Source organism: Pan paniscus, chromosome 13 (genome assembly GCF_029289425.2).
Source record: "Pan paniscus chromosome 13, NHGRI_mPanPan1-v2.0_pri, whole genome shotgun sequence".
Classification (NCBI taxonomy): Eukaryota; Metazoa; Chordata; class Mammalia; order Primates; family Hominidae; genus Pan; species Pan paniscus.
Genome location: NC_073262.2, coordinates 82125576 through 82149810, shown reverse-complemented (window position 1 = coordinate 82149810; position 24235 = coordinate 82125576). Strand labels below are relative to the sequence as shown.

Here is a 24235-nt window from a genome sequence, read left to right as displayed (position 1 = left end):
ATTTGAATATGTGAAAGACATTGTAAGCTAGCTTTCTAGAGATTTAAACATTGAATAATTGTCTTTTGCATTAGTTTTCATTTTCATAAATGCAGTAAATTCTTATTAAATTGGACTACATTAATTAGGGATTTGTGATCATTCAGGTGTAGGCAAATTGTACTTTTGTTGGTCCAAATTCTTTCTTCAAAGATAATGCAAATGATTGTCGCAAAGGAGGTTGAAGCATAGAGATTTAGAGCACCAGCAGAACCACTTTTTCAATCATACTTAAGCACTTAAGGGCACTAATTAAAACACAAACAAAGATATGATACAAAATAATTCTTACCAGGCACAGTGGCTCATGCCTGTCTTCCCAACACTTTGGGAAGCTGAGACAGTCAGATCACTTGAGCCCAGGAGTTCCAGACCAGCCTAGGCAACATGGTAAAACCCCATCTCTATAAAAAATACAAAAATTAGCAGAGCCTGGCGACAAGTACCTGTAGTCCCAGCTACCTGGGAGGCTGAGGTGGGGAGATTGCTTTGACCCCGGGAGGTCAAGGCTGCAGTGAGCCATGATCACACCACTGCACTGCAGCCTGGTTGAAACAAAAGATGATGGCAGTTTGGACCAAAATTGTTGTGGTAGAGATCTAAAGAATCAGCTTGAGTAGATAAATATTTAGGAGGTAAAATCTATTGGACTTGGTGATGGATTGAATGTGGGGGTGAAGGTAGAATGTGGCAATGAAGACACTCCCTGGATTTGGTTCCTTCAACAGATGCAGAGTGTATTAGTCCATTCTCATACTGCTATAAAGACATACCTGAGACTGGGAAATTTATGAAGAAAAGAGGATTAATCAACTAATGGTTCTGCAGGCTGTACAGGCTTCTGCTTCTGGGGAGGCCTCAGGAAACTTACAATCATGGCAGAAGGCAAAGGGGAAGCAAGCACATCTTCACATGGATGGCAGGAGAGGGAAAGAGAAAGGGGAAGTGTTACAGACTTTCAAACAACCAGATCTCATGAGAACTCTAACATAAGAACAGCAAAGGAGAAGTCCGCCCACAAGATTCAGTCACCTCCCATTAGGCCTCTCCTCCAACACTGGAAATTACAATTCAACATGAGATTTGGGTGGGGACAAAGAGCCAAACCATATTATTCCTCCCCTGGCCTCTGCCAAATCTCATCTCCTTCTCACATTTCAAAGCACAATCATGCCTTCCCAACAGTCTCCCAAAGTCTTAACTCACTCTAGCGTTAATTCAAAAGTCCAAGTCCGTAGTCTCACCTGAGACAAGGCAAGTCCCTTCCACCTATAAGCCTGTCAAATAAAAAACAAGTTAGTTATTTTTAAGATACAGTGGAGGTACAGGAATTGGATAAATGCTGCCATTCCAAAATGGAGAAATTGGCCAAAACAAAGGGGCTACAGGCCCCACCCAAGTCCAAAACTCAGCAGGGCAGTCAGGATCTAATGCCAATTTTGCATAATGATGGCACAACTTTGTATAATGTTTTGTATAATGATAGCACAACTTTGGAAACAACCTATATATCCACCAGTAAGGGATTATTGAATAAATTATTGTTCATTCATACAAAATTTATTTATTTGCTTTTATTTTTATTTTGTGGGTATATAGTAGGTGTATAAGTTTATGAGGTACATGAGATGTTTTGATATGGGCATGCAATGTGAAATAAGCACATTGTGGAGAATGGGGTAGCTATCCCCTCAAGCATTTATCCTTTGAGTTACAAACAATACAATTATACTTTTAAGTAATTTTAAAATGCACAATTAAGTTACTATTAACTATAGTCACCCTGTCGTGCTGTCAAACACTAGGTCTTATTCATTCTTTGTATTTTCTTTTTGGTACCTATTAACCATCCCTCACCTCTCTCCCAGCTCCCCGCTACCCTTCCCAGCCTCTGGCAACCATCCTTCTACTCTCCGTGTCCATGACTTTAATTGTTTTAATTTTTAGATCCCACAAATAAGTGAGAACATGTGATGTTTGTCTTTCTGTGGCTGCCTTATTTTACTTAACATAATCCATCCATGTTGTTGCAAATGACTGGGCCTTATTCTTTTTAATGGCTGAATAGTACTCCATTCTGTATACGTCCCACATTTTCTTCACCCATTCATCAGTTGATGGACTCTTACATTGCTCCCAAATCGTAGCTATTGTAAAGAGTGCTGCAACAAACATAGGAGTGCACTTATCTGTATGATGTACTGATTTCCTTCCTTTTGGGTATATACCCAGCAATGGGATTGCTGGATCATGTGGTAGCTCAATTTTTAGTTTTTCAGTAACCTCCCAACTGTTCTCCATAGTGGCTGTACTAATTTACATTCCCACCAACAGTGCACAAGGGTTCCCTTTTCTCTACATCCTTACCAGCATTTATTGCCTGTCTTTTGGATATAAGCCATTTCAACTGGGGTGAGATGATATCTCATTATAATTTTGATTTGCATTTCTCTGATGATCAATGATGTTGAACACCTTTTCATATGCCTGTTTGCCATTTTTAAGTCTTCTTTTAAGAAATGTCTATTCAAATCTTTTGCCCATTTTTTGATTGGGTTATTTGATTTCTTCCTATAGAGTTGTTTGAGCTCCTTATGTATTCTAGTTATTAATCCCTTGTCAGATAGGTAGTTTGCAGATGTTTTATCCCATTCTATGGGTTGTCTCTTCACTTTATTGATTGTTTCTTCTGTGCAGAAGCTTAACTTGATGTGATCCCATTTGTCCATTTTTGCTTTGGTTGCCTGTGCTTGTGGGGTATTGTTCAACAAATCTTTGCCAAGACCAATGTCCTGGAGATTTTCCCCATTGTTAGTCTTGTAGCAGTTTTATAGTTTGAGGTCTTAGATTTAAGTCTTTAATCCATTTTGATTTCATTTTTATATATGGCAAGAGATGGGGTCTGGTTTCATTCTTCTGCATATGGATAACGAGTTTTCCCAACACCATTTATTGAAGAGACTCCCTTTTCCCTGGTGTATGTTATTGGCACCTTTGTTAAAAATGAGTTCACTGTAGATATCTGAGTTTGTTTCTGGGTTCTCTAGTCTGTCACATTAGTCTATATATCTGCTTGTATGCCAGTAGCAGCTCTGTAGTATATAATTTGAAGTTAGATAATGTGATTCCTCCAGTTTTGTTCTTTTGGTGTAGGATAGCTTTGGTGATTCTGGGTCTTTTGTGATTGCATATAAATGTTAGGATAGTTTTTTTTATTTCTGTGAAAAATGTGATTGCAATGAATCTGTAGATTGCTTTGGGTAGTATGGACACTTTAACAATATTAATTCTTCCAATCCATGAACATGGAATATCCTTTCATTTTTTGTGTCCTCTTCAATTTTTTTCATCAATTTTACAGTTTTCTTTGTAAAGAACTTTCACTTCTTTGGTTAAATCTTAGATATTTAATTTTATGTGTGGCTATTGTAAATGGGATTACTTTTTTATATCTTTTTCACATTGTTCACTGTTCACATATAAAAATGCTACAGATTTTTGTATGTTAATTTTGTATCCTGCAACTTGACTGAATTTTTTTTATCAGTCCTAATAGGTTTTTATGTGGAGAGTCTTTATTTACAAATGTAAGATAATATTATCTGCAAATAAGGATAATTTGACAGTTTTCTTTCCAATTTGGAGGTCCTTTATATCCTTCTCTTGTCTGATCACTCTAGCTAGGACTTCAAGTACTATGTTGAATAACAGTGGTAACAGTGGGCATCTTTGTCATGTTCCAGATCTTAGAGGAAAGGTTTTAAGTTTCTCCCCATTCAGTATAATACTAGCCATAGGTCTGTAGTATATGGCTTTTATTATTAGGTGTGTTCCTTCTATCCTCTGTTTTCTTAGGGTTTTTATCATGAAGGGATGTTGAATTTTTCAAATGCTATTTTAGCATCAATTGAAATGATCATATAGTTCTAATCCTTCATCCTGTTGATATGATGTATCACACTGATTGATTTGCATATGTTGAATCGTCCTTGTATCCTAGGGATAAATCCCACTTGTCATGATGAATGATCTTTCTAATGTATTGTCTAATTCAATTTCCTAGTATTTTATTGAGGATTTTTGCATTGATATTCATCAGAGATATTGGCACACAATTTTTTTATGTCTTTGTAATGTGTAATACTGGCCTTGTAGAACGAGTTTGGAGTATTCCCTCCTCTTCTATTTTTGGAATAATTTGAGTGGGATTAATATTAGTTCTTTCAATGTTTGGTAGAATCTATAGTGAAGCTATGGGGTCCCCGGCTTTTCTTTACTGGGGAGCTTTTTGTTACAGTTTCTATCTCATTACTTGTTGTTGGTCTTTTTAGGTTTGGGATTTTTTCCTGGTTCAACATTAGTAGTTAGTATGTATCTAAGAATTTTTACATTTCTTCTAGATTTTCCAATTTGTTGCTTTATAGTTTCTTATAGTAGCCACTAATGACCCTTTAACTTTCTGCAGAATCAGTTGTAATGTCTCCTTTTTCATTTATGATTTTACTTGTTTGGATCTTCTGTCTTTTTTTCTTAGTATGGCTAAATGTTTGCCAATTTTCCGTAACATTTTTCAAAGCCAAATTTTTGTTTCATTGATTTTTTGTATTGGTTTTTCATGTCAATTTTATTTATTTCTACTCTATTCTTTTTTTCTACAAAATGTGGGTTTGGTCTGCTCTTGCTTCTCTGTTTCTTTAAGATGCATCATTAGATTGCGTATTTGAAGTTCTTCTCTTTTTTGATGTAGGCACTTAAAACTATAAACTTCTCTCTTAGTACTGCTTTTGCAGTATCCCATGGTTTGGGTATGTTGTGTTTCCATTATCATTTGTTTCAAGAAACTTTTTCATTTCTTCTTAATTTGTTCATTGAACCACTCATCATTCAGGAACATATTGTTTAATTTCCATATATTTGTATAGTTTCCAAAATTCCTTTTGTTATGAATTTCTAGTTTTATTCCATTGTGGTCAGAGAAGATGCTCAAAATTATTTCATTTTTTTTGATGTTTTAAGGCTTGTTATATGAGTTTTTTTAATCTGTTCTTGAGAATGATCCATGTGTTGAGGAAAAGAATATATATTCTACAGCCATTAGATTAAATGTTCTGTAAATATCTAATAGGCCCATTTGGTATATATGTAGACTTGTTATATGTAGTTTTTTTGTGGTCTGGTCTTGAGAATGAGCCATGTGTTGAGGAAAAGAATATGTATTCTACAGCCATTAGATTAATTGTTCTGTAAATATCTAACAGGTCCATTTGGTCTATAGTATAGACTAAGTCTTATGTTTCTTTATTGATTTTCTGTCTGGAAAGATCAGCCCAGTGCTGAAAGTGGGTTGTTGAAGTCTCCAGGTATTATTGTATTGGGGCCTCTCTTTAGCTCTAATAACATTTCCTTTATTTATCTGGGTACTCCCATGTTGGGTGCATGTATATTAAAATTTTTATATTTTGCTGCATTGACCCCTTTATCACTATATAGTGACCTTCTTTGTCTCTTATAGTTTTTGGCTTGAGATCTACTTTTTCTAATATAAGATATAGCATCTCCTACTATTTCTTTAGTTTCCAGTAGGGTGGAATATCTTTACGTCCCTTAATTTTCAATCTGTGTGTCTTTACAGGTGAAGTGTGTTTTTTGTAGGCAGCAGATCAATGGGTTTTGTTTCTTCATCCATTCAGCCAGTCTGTGTCTTTTGATTGGAGAGTTCAGTGTATTTACATTCAATGTTATTGATAAGTAAGGACTTACTCCTGCCATTTTTTTATGTGTTTTCTGGTTGTTTTATGGTCTTCTCTTCCTTCCTTCCTTCTTTCTTTCCTTTTTGTGTTCCTCTAGTGAAGTCAATTTTCTCTGGTGATATGATTGAGTTTCTTCCTTTTTATTTTTTTGTATATTCATTGTATTTTTTTTTTGGTTTGAGTTTACCATGACGTTTGCAAATAGTATCTTATAACCTATTATTTTAACCTGAAAAGAAGTTAACTCTATTTGCATAAACATACAAGCAAAAAGAAAACTAATAAAAAACTTAATGTCTTAATTTATCCCCCCACTTTTTAACTTTTTGTTGTTTCTATTTATATCTTATTGTACTATGTCTTGAAAAGTTGTTGTAGCTGTTATTTTTCATTGATTCATTGCTTAGTCTTTCTACTTAGGCTAAGAGTAGTTTACATACCACAGTTACAGTGTTATCTTATTCTGTGTTTTTCTGTGTATTTACTATTACAAGTGAGTTTTGTACCTTCACGTGATTATTTATTGTTCATCAATGTCCTTTTCTTTCTGACATACTCTCTTTAGCATTTCTTACAGAATAGGTCTGATCTTGATGAAATACCTCAGCTTTCGTTTGTCTGGGAAAGTCTTTGTTTCTCTGTTTGTTTGTTCATTTGTTTGTTTTTGAGACAGATTCTCACTCTGTTGCCCAGGCTGGAATGCAGTGGTGTGATCTCAGCTCACTGCAACCTCTGCCTCTCAGGTTCAAGTGATTCCTGAGCCTCAGCCTCTCAAGTAGCTGGGATTACAGGTGTGCATCACCACACCCAGCTGATTTTTGTGTTTTCAGTAGAGACAAGGTTTTGCCATGTTGGCCAGGCTGGTCTCGAACACCTGGCCTCAAGTGATCCATCCTCCTCAGCCTCCCAAAGTGCTGAGATTACAGGCATGAGCCAACACTCCTGGCCTCTCCATCATGTTTGAAGGATATTTTTGTCAGATAGACTATTCTAGGATAAAAGATTTTTTTCCTTCAGTTCTATAAATATGTCATGCCACTCTTTCCTGGCCTTTAAGATTTCCACTGAAAAGTCTGCTGGCAGATGTATTGGAGCTCTGTTGTATGTGATTTGTTTATTTTCTCTTGCTGCTTTTAGAATCTTTATTTTTAACCTGTGGGACTTTGATTATTAAGTGCCTTGAGGTAGTCTTTTTGGGTTAAATCTACTTGGTGTTCTAAACCTTCTTGTACTTGTATATTGATATCTTTCTCTATGTTTGGGAAGTTCTCTGTTATTATGTCTTTGAATAAACTTTCTATCCCTGTCTCTTTTTCTACCTCCTCTTTAAGGCCAATAACTCTTAGATTTGACCTTTCGAGGCTATGTTTTTAGATCCTGTGGGTATACTTCATTGTTTTTTTAATTCTTTTTTCTGTTGTCTCCTCTCTCCATGTATTTTCAAATAGCCCATTTTCAAGCTCACTAATTCTTTCTTCTGCTTCATCAATTCTGCTATTAAAGAACTCTGATGAATTCTTCAGAATGCCAGTTGCATTTTTCAGCTCCAGAATTTCTGCTTGATTCCTTTTAATTACTTCAGTCTCTTTGTTAAATTTATCTAATATAATTCTGAATTCCTTCTCTGTGTTATCTTGAATTTCTTTATGTTTCCTCAACACAGTTACAATTCTGTGTCTGAAACTGTTTTTCTAGGATTGGTGCCTGATGTCTTATTTAGTTCATTTGGTGAAGTCATGTTTTCCTGGATAGTGTTGATACTAATAGATGTTCTTTGGGCATTGAAGAGTTAGGTATTTAGGTAGTCTTCACTGCCTGGGCTTATTTGTAGCTGTCCTTCTTGGGAAGGCTTTGCAGATATTTGAAAGGACTTGGGTATTGTGATCTAAGCTGTAACTGCTTTAGGGGCACCCCAATCCCTATAACGCTGCAGTGCTTGCAGACTCATAGAGGTACCACCTTGATGGTCTTGGACAGGATCTGGGAAGATTCTCTGGATTACCAAGCAGAGACTTGTCCTTTTCCCTTAATTTCTCCCAAACATATAGGGTCTCTCTCCATTCTAAGCCACCTAAAGCTGGGGGTAGCACGACAAGCACCCGTGTGGCCACTACCACTGTGACTGTGCTGGGTGAGACCTAGAGCCAGCACAGCACTGGGTCTTACCCAAGGCCTGTTGCAGCCACTCCACGGCTGCTGCCTATGTTTACGCAAGGCCCTGGGGACTTTACAATAAGCCGGTGGCAAAGCCAACCAGGCCTGTTTTCTTCCCTTTAGGGCGGTGAGGTCCCCCAGTTCCCAGGTGGGTCCAGAAGTGCCATCTGTCAGTTGAGTACTAGAGTCAAAAACCTTAGAAGTCTACCTGGTGTTCTATTGTATTGAGGCTGAGCTGGCACACAAACCACAAAATACAGTTCTTCCTTCCTATTTCCAAAAGCAGAGGAGACTCACCTCATAGCCACCACCACCTTAGGCCATGAGGGGTACTGCCAGATTTCTGTCAATGTTCCCTTAAGGCCCAGGATCTCTTAAGTCAGCTTGTCATGAAGGCTGCCTGGCCTGGGACTCACCATTAAAGGCAGTGGGCTCCCCTTCTGGCACAAGGCAGGTCCAGAAATGCTATCCAAGAGTCCAGTCCTGGATCTGGGGACCCCAGGAGTACACGTGGTGCTCTATCCCTCTGTGGCCGTGCTGATATCTAAGGTGCAAGACAAAGTCCCCTTTACTTTTCCCTCTGTTTTTCTCAAGCAGAAGGAATTTTGCCCTGTAGCTACCACACAATAATAAAATAAATATACACAACCACTTTAAAAAATTAGAAAACTTTTTAATTACTCATATGAAATATCTTTAAAACCTATTGCTAAATAGAAAAGGCAAAGTGGAGAACAGCATATGTAGTGTGTAGGAACTTGTCTACAAATAAAAGAAAGAAAAAATACACATATATGTATACATTTGCTTGATAGGCATGTAAACAATCCCTGGCAGGATACACAACAAAGTGATAACAACTGGTTGCTGAATCTAAGAGGTAACTTTTCTCTGCTTTTTTTTTTATACTTTTAACTGCGTAATTGTTTTACATAGATTTTAAAAAATACAATTTAAATTTAAAAGAAACAAAAGTAATTGCTAGCTAGCTGAACATAAAATTCCATCAAAATTATGGATGATTTATGTCCAAAAATTGCAGATATGTGAAAAATTATAAATATCCGTTAAGAATATTATGTTTTTGAAGCCTTTCTGGTTGGTCAGTGGGATTTAATTCTGAACCCTTTTCATCTCTTTCCTGGATGAGCCTCCTCTTCTACTTTGCCTCACCCCCAGCCTCTCCACTGTACACACATGGTTGGTTCTACATACAGCAACCAAAGTGATCCTTTAATAAATGGAAGCCAAACAAGGTTGCTCTTCTGACTTAAAACACCCCTGTGATTCTGCATCTACTCAGAATAAAAATCAAAATCCTTACAGTGGATATTTGGTGTTCCCTGAACCTGAAGTACTCTTCTCCCAGATATCTACCTGGTTAACTCCCTTACTTCATTCAGGTCTCTGTGAAAATGCTCTCTCAACAGAGTTTCCTTGATACTTAAAATGGCACGTTACACCATAGTCTACCCCTTACTTGTCTTTATTTTTTTATAGCATTATATAACATATTCATAGGTGTATCACTTATCGTTAACACTAATATATATATAAATATATATACATATATATACATATATGTGCACACACACAAACCTACATATATATATACATGCCATATACATGCCATATGTACACATATACATGCCATATACCTATATATGGTATTCACTTTTGTTATCCTCTACACAAGATTATAAGCTCCTAGAAGTCACAAAGCATGTCTTCTGAAACACCTATTACATGATAAATAATAAAACATTGCTAAATTGAGTTGAATTAAAACAATTCACATTGATGATATCATATATTATATGTATGACTTTTGTTATGACTATTATTGGTGAGTAGAACTTTTAGACAATATCACACAGAATCAGAAAGTGGAAACACACTAGCATTTGTTGATTCTATTAAAATATTTTAGATGTTATCGGTGAATCAAAGTTATAGATACTATTATTTTTGTTTTGCCTCCAGCAGACCAATCTCTTATATGTGGAAGATTGACCCAATTAATTTTGAATGAAAACTTCTAGTTTAATCTGGCACTTTACTACAGAAACAGCCTTAGCATGACTCAGATGGGCTAAGCGACTACTAAAGATGTGTTTTCATTATTTTCTCTTAGTTATATTGTGTTTTGAAGGTATCTGTTATTAGTCTTCACATTTACATATTCCACTTAATTTTGAATTATAAGATATCTTCTAGGTTTTAGTAATTGGTTTCGGTTTTGGAGTATGAATTTTACAAAAACCTGTTGTGTGAAACAGGTTTTCAAATGAGTAATGATAAGTAACTAATATATTAAACATATATAAAATATTACTAATGCTACTTGTCAACCAATTCTCTGAGCATTGAACTTTCAAAGTTACTTTGCCACTTTCATCTACATTAAGGATATTGTATGTCAAACAAAAGGAGACACAATGCAAATTCTAATTTTAGATTTATTTCGTATTATTTATGTAAATTTCCTTAATGTGGAAATCAAAGTAAGTGTAGTACCTTCTGGACTGATTAAAAATTAATGTGTGGAAGCCTGGGAGCCTAATTTAAAAGACCATCAGAAGGCTTGAATCAGTTAGCTATAGAGTCACAGCTTTAATGCATAAACTTGAATTATATTGCATTACTTATCATTGAGTAACAAAAATTGCTCTTATGAAGCACACAATGGCAGTCTGTTTTCCCACTGAAAGATAGTAGTACTCTCGAACACATTAGCAACTTGGGATATAACTGTGAAAACACTATAAACTCTGAAATATCCTCCTTTGTATGTCAAAGTAGCTGAGAATTATCAACTAAGATTTCCCAGTTTAAAATAAGATGTGAATTAATTTGAGGGAGATGGGCAATTTCTATTTTTAAATACTTTTGGGAAAATCATAAAATAAATAATTCAAAAATAGTAATTACAAATTATAATATTTTGTGTCATATTATAAAATAAAAGATGGCCAGGCATGGTGTTGCACACCTGAATCTCAGCACTTTAGGAGGGCAAGGCAGTAGGATCACTCGAGACCAGGAGTTTAAGGCCAGCCTGAGCAATATAGCAAGACCTCACCTCTCCAAAAATTTTTTTAAAAATAGCCAGGAATGGTGGCATGTACCTGTACTCCCAGCTACTTGGGAGGCTAAAGCAGGAGGACAGCGTGAGCCAGGAGTCTGAGGTTGCAGCAAGCTATGATGGCCCCTCTGCACTCCAAGCTGGGTGACAGAGTGAGACCCTGTCTCTAAAATAAATAAATAAGCGAATGAAAAATAAAAGATATTATCCATGTGTTTTATTAAATCTCTAAAGTTCAGAACTTCTAAAAGATGAGGTCCTTATATACATAATTCTTTGAGAAAATTAGATATTTTTATAAATTATAATGGTTCCCATTATTTCATATTTAAAATTATGTTAGTAGACAGAGAACTCATTTTCTCACTCTGGTATAACAAAGAATATAGTTTATCAAGTGCATTATTCATGAAGTTTGTGATTTGCCTCCTCTTATGATTTGAGAGAGTGGCTAAAGGCATGCTTTGCCAGGTTTCATTTACTTCATGTGGCCTCCCTTAAGATGTAGTGCATATACTAAGAGTTTACATATACATTTGTCATTAAATTGACTCAGATGTTGATCCCAATCCAGAAAGTGAAGTAAATATACCTCTTAGAAATTCTAAAATTGTAATATAATTTAAATGGAGAGTTAAGCAGTCTTGCTTTCTTAAGCAAGATCCTTCTTGATGAATTCTTAAATAAATTGTGATGATGTTAAATTGTGACATTAAATAAAAATCATTTTATTACTCATTACCTATGTTGAAAAATTCATACAAAACTACTTCCATTAGGTTTGTGAGAGAAAAATCTTTTTCAAAATAAAATGTCTATAATTTACAGTATTCATTCATAGAATTAAGGAACTAATCATCTGAGATTAACTTTACCTTGGTACGTATATAATAAACTTATTTATAAAAGAAGATGATTTTTCATTATGGCCTGATTTGAAATACAGGAGAGAACTAGAGGAGAGAGAGAGCACAGAATTGAACAAATGGAAAGATTTGTGTTCAGATCACAGTTGATACAGCCGAGCTTAAATAATTGTCTCTCTTATGCGCTGTGCTACTCAACCCCAAACTAGTAACATATAGCATCAGTGAATATCTAGGGGAAGAAATGTAGATTGCTGGGAATCATCTAAAATTAATAATCTGCCTTCCAGTAATTGAAAGTGAAATATAAAACTTACTGGGAAAATGAGACAAAATTTTATTCACTTGAAACTCCATTGTAAGAAATGATTTTATTTTTTAAAAGCACTTTTTTTTTTTTTACTATATTCCAGCTGATTTTTAACTCAAACTGCAGCATCTTTCTAATTCATCATGTAAATTCTGTCGTAGTTATTTGGTCCATTTATAACTTCTCCATGTTTCTGTGTGTAAGTAATTCCACCAATGAGTCATGGGCAAGAAACATGAGCATCAAGACTGTTAGCTGATGAATAAACACATTTGAAAAATTAATTTCAAGCCCTCTAAAGATCTCAGCATTTTAAGAAGTGAATTTTGCCTACATTGAAGTTTTTTGATGTGATTGAACATATATGTGTGTTTGTGTTTGTGTGTGTAATGCTCATATATTCAAATAGTGGTATTTCAAAGCAGCCATAACACAAGAATTGTAATTCTATCTTATAATATTGTTAGAATCTAAATTGGGCCCAAAAAGAATTAGCAGTCTAGAGTACACATCATTTTCTTCTTAGAAAGCAACCACTTTCACTTTAGTAACATAGAAATATTTAGAGTTGATGGGTTTTTTTACATCTATATTATAAAGCCAATAAATATAGAATGTCATAGGTACAACTCTGGCCTGGCACAATCCAGAAGATACTACGAATGTTGAAATATATGTGAATAGTGCCCTGCAGAGTTATGCAGTGTGATGGCCCTAGACAGGCCATAGCAACTTGTAGTGTTTCACTAGCTATAAATTAGCAATTAGCAAAGACATTATACCTTTTTAAGCTAAAAAGCTCATAATAGTTATAATTTTGTCTGGACTTTGTTTTCAACAGATCCCAATAGATGAGAATTGAATGAAGTGAAAATCAAAGCCAATAGTATGTTATTACTGATATTGCAGGCCTTACAATTGCAAATATCAGCAGAAAAACTTACTAGCAACCTTTGGATATGTAAGCCTTTCTCTTAGGTATAGCTCATGCTTCCTATATTGTAGCTTTGTCTCTCAGAGTGTGATCTTATGAATGCAACAAGTATATGCAAAAAGTATTGTAATAGTAAAAACAGTTTTATCTTGAAACAGTGATTCAGGTAATTATTTATTTCTCAGAAAACTTTAGTTTCTTAGTATGTTTAACTATAGCATTTTAAGTGCCTTGCTTTTATCTCAAATAATTATTAAAGCTTCAATATAAATAACTTAATTAATTTAATGTAAGATTGTGGTTTGGAGCAGAGGATAAAATCTATGATGTAAGAGCAGCATCTTACATCATAATCATTTTCTATACAAAATGCCTACAAATAGAATATTTGATTTTTAACTGAAAACACTATGGTATGTTTCTGTGGTACAGGGAACCATTTTCAAGGTAGCACAACATAGCAACCTTGCCCTGTTTTTCCCTTAATATCTCTATTCTAGTGAAACTGAAAAGTGTATGTGCCCAGGAAACACCGTATAATACACAGGACTCAGTGCCCTAGCACATGTTGTTCCCTTTGCCCGTAATACCTTCGTCTCCATTCTGCCACTTCAGAGCCCGGCCCTTGCAGCAGAACCCAGCTCTGATACCCTCTTTTCATGGAGCTTCCTTGATTTGCTCAATCTGAAGAGATTTACCTCTCTCCTGATTCTCATATTCTTTGTTTCTTGGTACCTCCCATTTTATAATTCTGCCTTCTGCTTTGGATTATAGTCATTTGTATGCTTGTCTTTTCTTCCAACCACCATTCTGGCAAGTAGGGGTCTTTGTTTTTAATCGTTTGCAATATCTAGCCCGTGGCAGGTACGAAATAATTTTTTGCAGAATAAATCATCAGGTTTCCCCTTTGTTAGTTTAGCCTGTTTTATGGTAGTTCATTTGACATATGTTTTATTTGGCATTTTAGTATATTGGGTTTTCCTGAAAATTAGCTGACCTTTGCTATTTCCCTTATAACACTGCTTAACACATTGAAATCTAAGGTCTCAGGAAAAAAAACAGATGCCAGTAGTTTTAATTATGCACTTTCTTTAATTAAGGGAACAGTTCTAATTACTTTTTAAAATGCAAAAAAAGGTTGGTTCTATTGGTAAATAGATAGGTAAGTACTTTCTCCAGGGCCATTGTCTTTCCCCAGTCACTTTGTGAGTTTGTCCTTCGACTGTTTTTTCCATGCAAAGTGAGCACAGTTTAATGTCCTCATTCAAGATTCTAGCCATGTCTCTGAAGTCCAAATTAGAAATAAGGTAAAAATCAGGCCGTGCGCAGTGGCTCTCGCCTGTAATCCCAGCACTTTGGGAGGCCAAGGCGGGCGGATCACGAGGTCAGGAGATAGAGACCAGCCTGGCCAGCAGGGTGAAACCCCATCTCTACTAAAATACAAAAAAATTAGCCGGGCATGGTGGCACATGCCTGTAGTCCCAGCTACTCAGGAGGCTGAAGCAGGGGAATCACTTGAACCCGGGAGGTGGAGGTTGCAGTAAGGCTGAGATTGCACCACTGCACTCCAGCCTGGCAACAGAGTGAGGCTCCGTCTCAAAAAAAAAGAAAAGAAAAGAAATAAGTAAGGTAAAAATCAGAAATGAGAGCACAGTGAAGTTTAGAAGTTTTTGGGTTACATTTTTGTTTTTGAAGCACTAAGTTATCTCATTCTTTATCTTTTTTGTTTGCAACAATGGGGTTCTAAGGAATTCAGAGGATTTGAGAAAGTGAAGAGCTTTAGCAACAAAGGTTATTAATGGAAGAAAACATTCCAAGTTGTCATTTCCTATCAAAGCTGTTCTTCTATCAGTGGGTGGTCAGGTAATTACCAGAGTGGCCTTCAGAGAAGAACCTATATACTGATGAATTCTTATGTGAAGGTCAGCGTAGTGGTTTGGGCGACTCTTTCTAATTCTGGCAATTCTTGTGAAGAGGTTTCTTTGGTCACTGCCAGTTAGGGGCACAGCAGCACTTTAGGAGGGGAAGCAGAATGCAAGCCATTACTGCTAGACAAGCATGTGTCTGCTAATTACTCATTGGGTGTAAAGTAAGTCAGCTTGGCCAACCTAGTCTCTTAGAAGTGTCACAAGAGCCATTGTTGATGGGCTTGACATGTGTTGCCTAGTTCATGGGTTTTCTGGCTCCTGTCCTTGTTTCTTTCGCTCCTCAATTAAGAAGATTCCTAGATAATGAAGTCAGGTTAATCTTTTGCTACTTAACAGTGTCTCAGTTTCACTTGAAGATTTGCCCAGCATTTAGAAACTGTTGACACTGCCTCAGACACAGTACTAGGGATAGCAAAGTGCCACTACTAAGAATACCACAGGAGAATGGGAAAGATGCCAAATATAAGGAAGTGGCACTTGCCATTCTGTCTTTATTTTACAGTCTTCCACTCCATTTTTCCCAAACAACAGTCAATAAAAGCTAAAAAGCCTTGTTGCACTTCTCTCCCTGACCCTGAACTCGAAGCAGAAGTGGATCATGGCTATGAAGAGTTTTTTCCGTCTTGGCCAGTGAAGTGTCACTTAGCTGGATCCTCATCCCAAGTGTTAATTGACGCTGTTAACTTTCGGCACTGATGCCAAGAAATAGTAATGAGGAAATGACACTGTTTATCTTGTACTTGGAGGTTTTATTTAGAGAACCATATGTTTCTTTAGCCAAAGGGCACTAAAGTAATGCTGCACTATTTAGTGTACTGTGAAAGATGAGTTTTTAGCAGGTCTCATGATACATTGTAGAAATTGTTGTATATTTTAAAAGTTGAACTTTTTTTTGTTTTTGTTTTTGTTTTTTTTGAGACGGAGTCTCACTCTGTTGCCCAGGCCAGAGTGCAGTGGCACAATCAGGGCTCACTACAGCCTCGATTTCCCAGGCTCAAGTGATCCACCCACCTCCTCCACACAAGAAGTTGGGACTACAGGCATGTGCCACCATGTTCAGCTAATTTTTTTGAATTTTGGTAGAAACAAGGTCTCGTAATGTTGCCTAGGCTGATCTCAAACTCCTAAGTTCAAGCGATACTCCTTCCTGGGCCTCCCAAAGTGCTGGGCTTACAGGCACTGCACCTGGCCTAAAAGTGGAACTTTCTTTACTCAACAGAAGGATCAGACCTGGTGTTTAATATTAGCATATTTCCCATGAATTAAGTACGTATTTCCTACTCATAGAAATTTCTATAGGATTAAGTTATAATCCTTCTCTGAGTCATTAAAAGCAGCATGCTATCTTTGTGTATATTTTTTACTTCTAATAAAATTATAACATTAACTTAGTATAGGTATGTATATGTATAATGTGGGTATATAATTAAATAGGGATATGCATGTAAGCATTTTATATCTACCATGGCTTCTCCACCCACCTGTGTGGCTTTTTATAAGTTATTTAACTTCTCTATTCCCAGTTTCCCATTCATAAAGTGCTGGCCAATAATGCCTATTTCATAGGATATTATAAGGATTAAATGAGCTAAAATATGTAATTCATTTAGAATTGTGCCTGAAACAGTAAGCTCAGTAATATTAATCATTATTATATTATTATATTACATTATCAATTTTTAATTTTTATTTACATATTTTCTTAATGTATAACTACCAAACTATATTAGTTGGATTCAAACATTCTTGGTTGGTAATAAATAAAGGCCCTAAAATAATGTTACACTTTTCTCCCCACGTGATTTTTTTTTTCCAACTTGACAGAGAACAACATGAGAAGTCCTTGAGCAAACCAAGTAAGAGCAATGCCAAGTCAATGAAGATCTAAAAAGATATGTATGAAAAGATATTTAGGAAGTTAGGGACCATGTATAGTCAGTACAAGGCTATAGACCTTGGGTGATCTGGGTTATATGCTAGGGAAATCACTAATATGTCCAAAACCTATCCTTAGATTACACTGCTACCAAAGCAATATTTTTTTCCCCAACCACCTCCCGCCCTACAAGAAATAACACAGCAGAATCAAGGTACACTGAAAAACAGACTGTGGCATGAATCTATCACCAAGCTTCCATTTAAATGGGAGAGCAAATATATAGATATGATGTTTAACTCACTGCATGACCCTTAACACTTGTGACTATATCATCTATAATATTTGGCATGAATAAATTCATCATCATCATTTATAAGCTTAGGATAAAGTAGCCCTATCGCCCACCAAGATCTGGAAGTAATGCTGGCATTGAAGTGGTGCTCACCATCACCAGTTCTGCTGAACTAGCTAAGGCTGGATGTCTGAAGATAGCAAAGCAACATGTCCTGGTAAGCTGGAGTGAAACAAGCAGGAAAGTCAGAAGAAACACTTCAACAACACACAATAATCAACCTTAGATGGCTTAGTCTAATCATGGCACATTAGAAGAGTGCTTTGTCTCTAGTAGTTAGTAGTGAAATGGTTCCACTTAAGCAAAGGGCAGAAGGAGGATTGATAATAACCAAGGCTTCAAGAAATCAATGATATTATTATAAAAGGGACTTTATTATAGTCATACTCTCCACTAATGATTTTACCAGAAGAATCATATATTCTTTCTGCTGCCTTCCTTTCTGTGTCATCTCTTTTCTCTCATATTCAATCCAACAAACATGTAATAAATAGCTGTTGCAGAAGTCTTCCCCATTTGGAATTTGTATGTATCATCAGGCCTCTGCTTGAGAATCTCACCTCAGTGGTGACCTCCTCTACATAACTACACATCTAGTTTCCTTAACCTCATGTTGATGATGTTCCACCAAGAGGCCTATGTAAGCACTTCTCCAGCCATGGCCCTCACTGTTCCGGAACTCTAGCATCAGTACTTTCCTTAGGCCTGCATCCTCCAACTAGAAACGTACTCTTCGCTACCAGTGTATATGCATCCCTTTCCTCAAATCTCAAATCAAAAGTTACCCATTGTAGGAAGTCTTCATTAATACCACTCCCCTCTGGTCCATTTTTTTGTTGTCCTGTATCTCCCATAGCATGCATCTTTCACTGTTTTAGCCCACCCTTGTATATGGATAGCTCTCCATTGAACTTCTTACCTCATGTATGTGTGAAACCTCATTGGACCCTAAAGACAGAGACCCATTCTGTCTGTCCACTATCGCTTCCAACTACCTACCTACACATACACTTATCACCTGTATTCTGCTTGTTGAGGAGAATGAGTGGAAAGGTTCGTTTAATCCTCTTCAAACACATACAAGTATATAAAGAAAACTGATGGTTTTTAAAGTTATTTCTTTAGAAATCCTCTAACAAAAGTTCGTCTTGTTTTGCATAAGATTTGTCATCCATTTCACTTTATAACTAAGCTAATATACCATTTATGTTTAGTTTTGTTTCTTTTCACTAAATACATGTTTATGTTTTTTCAGAGTCTTTTCAAAATTCAATTCAAGTGAATATACTTAGATTCTTTTGTTAATGTATATATTAATACTAGATGCCAATAAGAGAAAAGCCTTGTTGTTTAGGCAGAGGAAAATTTTCCAAATGTCAGTAAGTTGATTAAATGTTTTCAAGGCTTGTTGTAATTTGTTTTTGTGTTTTATCTGGCTCTTTCTTTTTCCTTTTGATCTAGTACTGAAGTTAGAGTTCTACATATGCTTTGTGTATAAATGAATTTAACACTAACCACTTAGACTTCAGAATCACATCTGAGATCAGAAACAAGGGTTTGTTCCTACCTCCTTTGTGCCTTATATTATCTGTTCTTGTAACTGGAATCATCAAAATGGTACATGAAGTGCATATAGAGCTTCCCAAAAAATTCAGTGTCATTTTCACTCAGTAGCACCTATTAACATGTTTTGTCGCACCAGTTGGTCTCAGAGCAGAGCCCAGAAGAAAATAGACACGTGGCAAACAGGATTTTAGTTGAAGGGAAATGACTGTGGAAGGTCATACCCACAGGCATGGGTAGGACACTCAAAGCCGCTGCTGCCAGCCAATGTTTGAAAAGTAGCCCCAATGGGCACTGGTGGGAGGGCACTGATGACAAAGCTCACCTTTGTCACAGTTTTGCCCTAATCCTTTTGTCCACTCATATAATGTCTGGTTTTTTAAAGATGCAGGTCCTTTGTATTGTATAGGAGGTTTTGATATGCTACACCCTCTTAGGAACTGGTCTACCATTTCATGAAGTGCCAAAAACATAGTCAGGTACTGAGTTGTAAATGTCTGTGGTGCCTATGATCGAATGTATTTTTCTCCTGCATGATCATCCACTGTGGTGTTTGTAATTAGCAAAAAATGAGCCTGATTTGTTCTCCTTTGTAGAGCCAGGCCGAGGCCCACTACAAAGGAAGTAAACATGCCAAGAAGGTCAAAGCACTAGAGGCAACGAAAAATAAACCCAAAATGGTTCCTTCCAAGGACAGCGCAAAGGCTAATCCCAGCTGCTCCATCACTCCAATCACAGGCAACAACTCTGACAAATCAGGTCAATGACACTTTTTGTTCTTTACATTCTTTGTGTTTCTCCTGTTCCCCTGCCCTGACCCCGTTTTCTTGCCCTCAGTTGTTGCATGTTACTCTCCATGATTTGTTTTTGTGATATTAATATGTTTTCTTCACGGGAAGGATTATATGTTTGCACAGAATCTAAGCATTTGATATGTTTCCATTCCATGTTATTAAATATATACGTTTAAGTATATATGTGTATATGTAAATATATATATATATAAGTATATATGCATGAAAACAAGTAGAGACTACTTGATCACAATGTGTTCAGACTAAAATCAGGAAATGGATCCAAAATACTGAGCTTATTACTTCTTTGTATTTATTTTATGTGTGTTTTTTACTATAGACTTTTTTATTGAAGGACTCCTTAAACTTGTTTAGTAATAGATATTTTTATGTTCTCTTACTGTAGTAAAAAGGAGCTGAGGAGCCAAAGGGGGGAACTTTCTGAGAGAGTGGCATTACTAAATGAATCTGGAAATGTGCTTAGTAATAAAAGATGATGCTTTTTGAAGATCTTCAGAGTTCCCCTCAGAGTTACAAATGGACTTACATATTTTAAGGGGATGATTTCCAACGTTACAAACTGATTGACAGAAGACCTTTATATATAAACGGAAATGGGTTACTAGGTGAAATGCCTCTGAAGAAGAGTCTATATTTCATAGTCCCAGTGAATCAGCAGAATTTCTGAGTAGGTTCATTCAGTGGAAAGAGAAAAAAATTCATTTTTGTAGCATGGATACCATGAAATTGGATGTTTAATAGGCTTCCACAATTCTCACATCTGCCCCTCTGGGCCCATGACGGATATGTCATCTTGTTTCAGTGACTCTTTGAGGAACAGTGTCTGTTAAAGGAGACTGAGAGAATATGTCCCTTTTTCTTATGTTTGATGTTCTCTTTAGGGGCCTCCCTCTTGTGGGAAACACACACATTTCTGATTCTTTTCTACTTCTCAAATCATTGGAGAATTTTAGAAGGAGACTTAAGACTGCTTTCCCATGGCTTTTGGAGATGATCAAATCCATTACTGTAAGAGGAAGTTTCAGAAAACCTGTTCAAACAAAGAGACTGTGGAAAAAGGGACCATTATTGATTAGGCCCTGTAGATGCTGGCTCCAAAAGCTCTTCAGCGTAGAAGGATTGAGCTAAGCTAAATTTGGTAATAAAGACTTTTTGTTCTTTGTACAATAGGATCACTAAATCATGTTATCTGATGAACAGATATAGTCATAAATGCCAGATTATTACATAGTATGTCTCCCTCTGTAAAGAACAAAACCTTCTGACATATATCATCTAATTAGTCAATATCTATCAGGTATAATATCAAATATTATATCTATTTTTCAAAATTGCAAACTGGTGAGGTACACAATGTGGCAGTTATTTGCTGGAGGCTACCCAATGTTTGGAAGAGCAGGAGCCTGCTGACTTCTTCCCTGGTTTCGTCTAATGCAGGATATCACTGCCTCTATGGAATAATACTCTGCAAAAGGTTTTGTTATCTAAATTATGCTCTTTACCTTCCAGCAAAACATATAAGTAAAATGATAAAACAATGGAAGTTAGTGCCACTCTATTCTTTCAGCTAATAGAACAGTTGGTAGTTACCATACATGTTACAACGTTGCTACTGAGTGAGCTCAGTGTTCCACTTAAGTTATATTATTATTTGAAAATTGGGTTGGCTGTAGGGATAATAGTAAAAGTAATAAGCAGAAAATAGTGTCAAAATCAGAAATAGGGATGGAACAATCAGAGAAGAATCCATTTTTTTAAAAAGCAGATAATTAAAGGGAGAAGGAAAGGTGTGGAAGAAGAGAAAAAAATAGAAAAAAAAAGTCAAAGATGAGGAGATAAAACCAAGGAAAGAGCAATACAGAAATAGAAAATCGTAATAAAGGGTCCTGGATTACAGTTACAGCATGCCTTATACCTACGAGATGACCAATTTCAATGAGTATATTTTGAAATAAAGTTTAAGGATTCAAGGCTTTTATTCCAATACTCAAATGTTAGCGGGTGCTCAGTAAAACAAAGACACTTTCTAAGCAGTTGTGTTTGCCTACAGAGCATTTGGAAAACACCAGGATAAAGCATACCAGTGGTGTGAACAAGGAACGAGAATTAAGATCTAAAACCCAGGAGAGAGGAAAACAAATCTCAACCACAGCATCTCTTCTTCAGTACATACGTGGTGGTCTTTCTTCCTGTATTCTCTGCTTCCTCTGCCTCTCTTTTACCCACCTCCTAGTACCTGTAGTCTAACAGTATTGATGTCACTCACTTTGTGACTGTACAGATTTGGACTAGAAGTAATAGAAACCACCTATATTTGGAGGTTATCTCATTTTTCATGTTTCCTTACTCAAAATCTGTATAAATTATTTGGTAACTCATTTGCTGGGCCATTACTTTTTGTTTCTCTGTGTTTGGTATAAGTATTAATACTAACAAAATATTGTATTTGTTCTATTATACTTATAAAAGCTACACCAAAGTCATTGAAAGATGGCACTTAAAAAAAAAAAGGAGTGCATTTGCTAAATAGGTACATGTTCTTTTGTCACCATCAACCATATGTCAGCTTCTAAGCAAGAATTCCCACATGAGTTTTATGGAATTTTCAAGTTGGAAAATTAAAAGCTTTGCCCAGATGGGAAATCTGGTCCAAACAACGTAATACCTAATGTAATGTTAATTGCCTGTTTCTAAATTCTTGAAAAGCTCCCACAGCTTTGTCAGAGTCATAGATTTTTGTTGATATCTGGCTTTCATTTCATTTAAAATCCTGTTTTAGAAAAACACAAGACACAAAAATCAGTGCTTCACAAAAGGTCTACGTAAAATGTAAGGAGAAAGAAGGTGGGAAGAGGAATGGTGACTGTGATAATTGACTGAAATGTTTTATTTCAGACAATGTTGCTTTAAGGAGTCAGACAAAAATTAGAGTAAAAGTCACAGTGAAAATTCATGACTCACTTGCAAATCTCATGGGACTGAAATTCCCCAGCATTGGTCTTTTTCTTCTGAATGAAGAGTTCCTGTCAAGTGGGCTTAAGTAGTATCTGTGATTCTCAGATATTTAAATGAAAAGTGAAAATGTTACTCACTTGATGTTTCAGCTGCCAGATTTCAACTATGCAGGCACTCGCAACATCCATAGGCTTGACTAATTCCATTTCCATTCTCGTGTTTTAGCATCTGTAGCTTAGCAGCAGAGTTTTGTTTACATTTTGAAAGAGAGGGAATAGCCAGGAGTTAACGGAGGGAGCTTCTGGGAGAGCAGCATTCTGGGAACATCCTTTAAGGCAAGGTGTGATTTCAGGGTATTCGACAAGAAACTTGTGACCCACAGATGAATTTATTTATTTATTTATTTATTTTTTTGAGACAGAGTCTCGCTCTGTTGCCCAGGCTGGAGTGTAGTGGTGTCATCTTGGCTCACTGCAAACTCTACCTCCCACATTCAAGCAATTCTCATGCCTCAGCCTCCGAGGAGCTGGGATTACAGGTGCCCACCACTACGCCAGGCTAATTTTTGTATTTTTAGTAGAGTTGGGGTTTCACCATCTTGGCCAGGCTGGTCTTCAACTCCTGACCTCAAGTGATCCGCCTGCCACGGCCTCCTAAAGTGCTGGGATTACAGGTGTGTGCTACTGTGCCCAGCTGGTGAACTCTTTCTGCTCCTCGAGAGCACACATTATTTATTCTAAGAAGTGATCTAAAAGGCTTCCAAGAGCTAGGGAAGCCCTCTTACCTGCTATTTTGGCACTTGGCACAACCATTTTTCTCTTTTATGTTACTTTTGGAGACATAATTTGGTTCATGTTGTATCCAGATCTGTATAATGCAAAGAGATTTGTTATAATGGAGCTATTGTGTATAAAAATTTCGGGATATCATGGCAAGCTTTCTTTTTTTTCTCTCAGGTCAGTAAACAAAATGGGTTTAAACTATAATAGCATGAATTGCATTTATCATAAGAAGTTCTAACTACATGATTCAAAAAATTAGATATATTTCATTAAAGCTATTCTTCAGTTATGCAAAATAGCTGTCCATTCACTTTTTGGAAGTTGAGGTAGAGTTACATGTAAAATCCAAATAAATGGCTTTATAGTCTCCCAGGATCTGTCCCAACTTTTAATGATGCATCAGAGGAAGTTGGAAACATAATGGGAGGGAGGAAAAATGTGCTTTGGGAGAACTGGGGTCAAAACACAGCAAGCATTAGGCAGCTTCAGGAAGATGGTTAGAACATATTGGCCAGACACTCTACCCAAATTTCCCCCTGGAGTTCAAGTGTCATAATGCCATATGACAATACACTTCCCTGTGATAATATGCCCAATACATCAAATTGAAGGCTCTCTTGTGACAGCATTTAACAACTCATACCAGGTTAAAAAAATACAGAGCCTCCAGAAAAATCCTGTTTCTTAAAAATAATAAAATATTATGAGAGTCAACCTAATAGTCCATATGTCTGGGCTTTCGCATTGGATTTTTTTAAAAAATTAATTAGATATCAATATGAGGAAATGACATTTCTAGTTTAAAGTATGTAAAGCTACTTAG

General features: G+C 36.3%; 1 protein-coding gene across 9 annotated transcripts in view; it reads left to right on the top strand.

The window, feature by feature from the left end:
* The window catches only part of ZNF385B (zinc finger protein 385B), a 421128-nt gene that overhangs the window by 360065 nt on the left and 36828 nt on the right, over positions 1 to 24235 (top strand). For all 9 annotated transcript variants that reach the window (XM_034954598.2, XM_034954595.2, XM_034954594.2 and 6 more), the window contains one exon: positions 19457 to 19619. In XM_034954598.2, coding sequence (XP_034810489.1) covers positions 19457 to 19619 — 163 coding nt within the window. The remainder of the gene's footprint in view (positions 1 to 19456; positions 19620 to 24235) is intronic.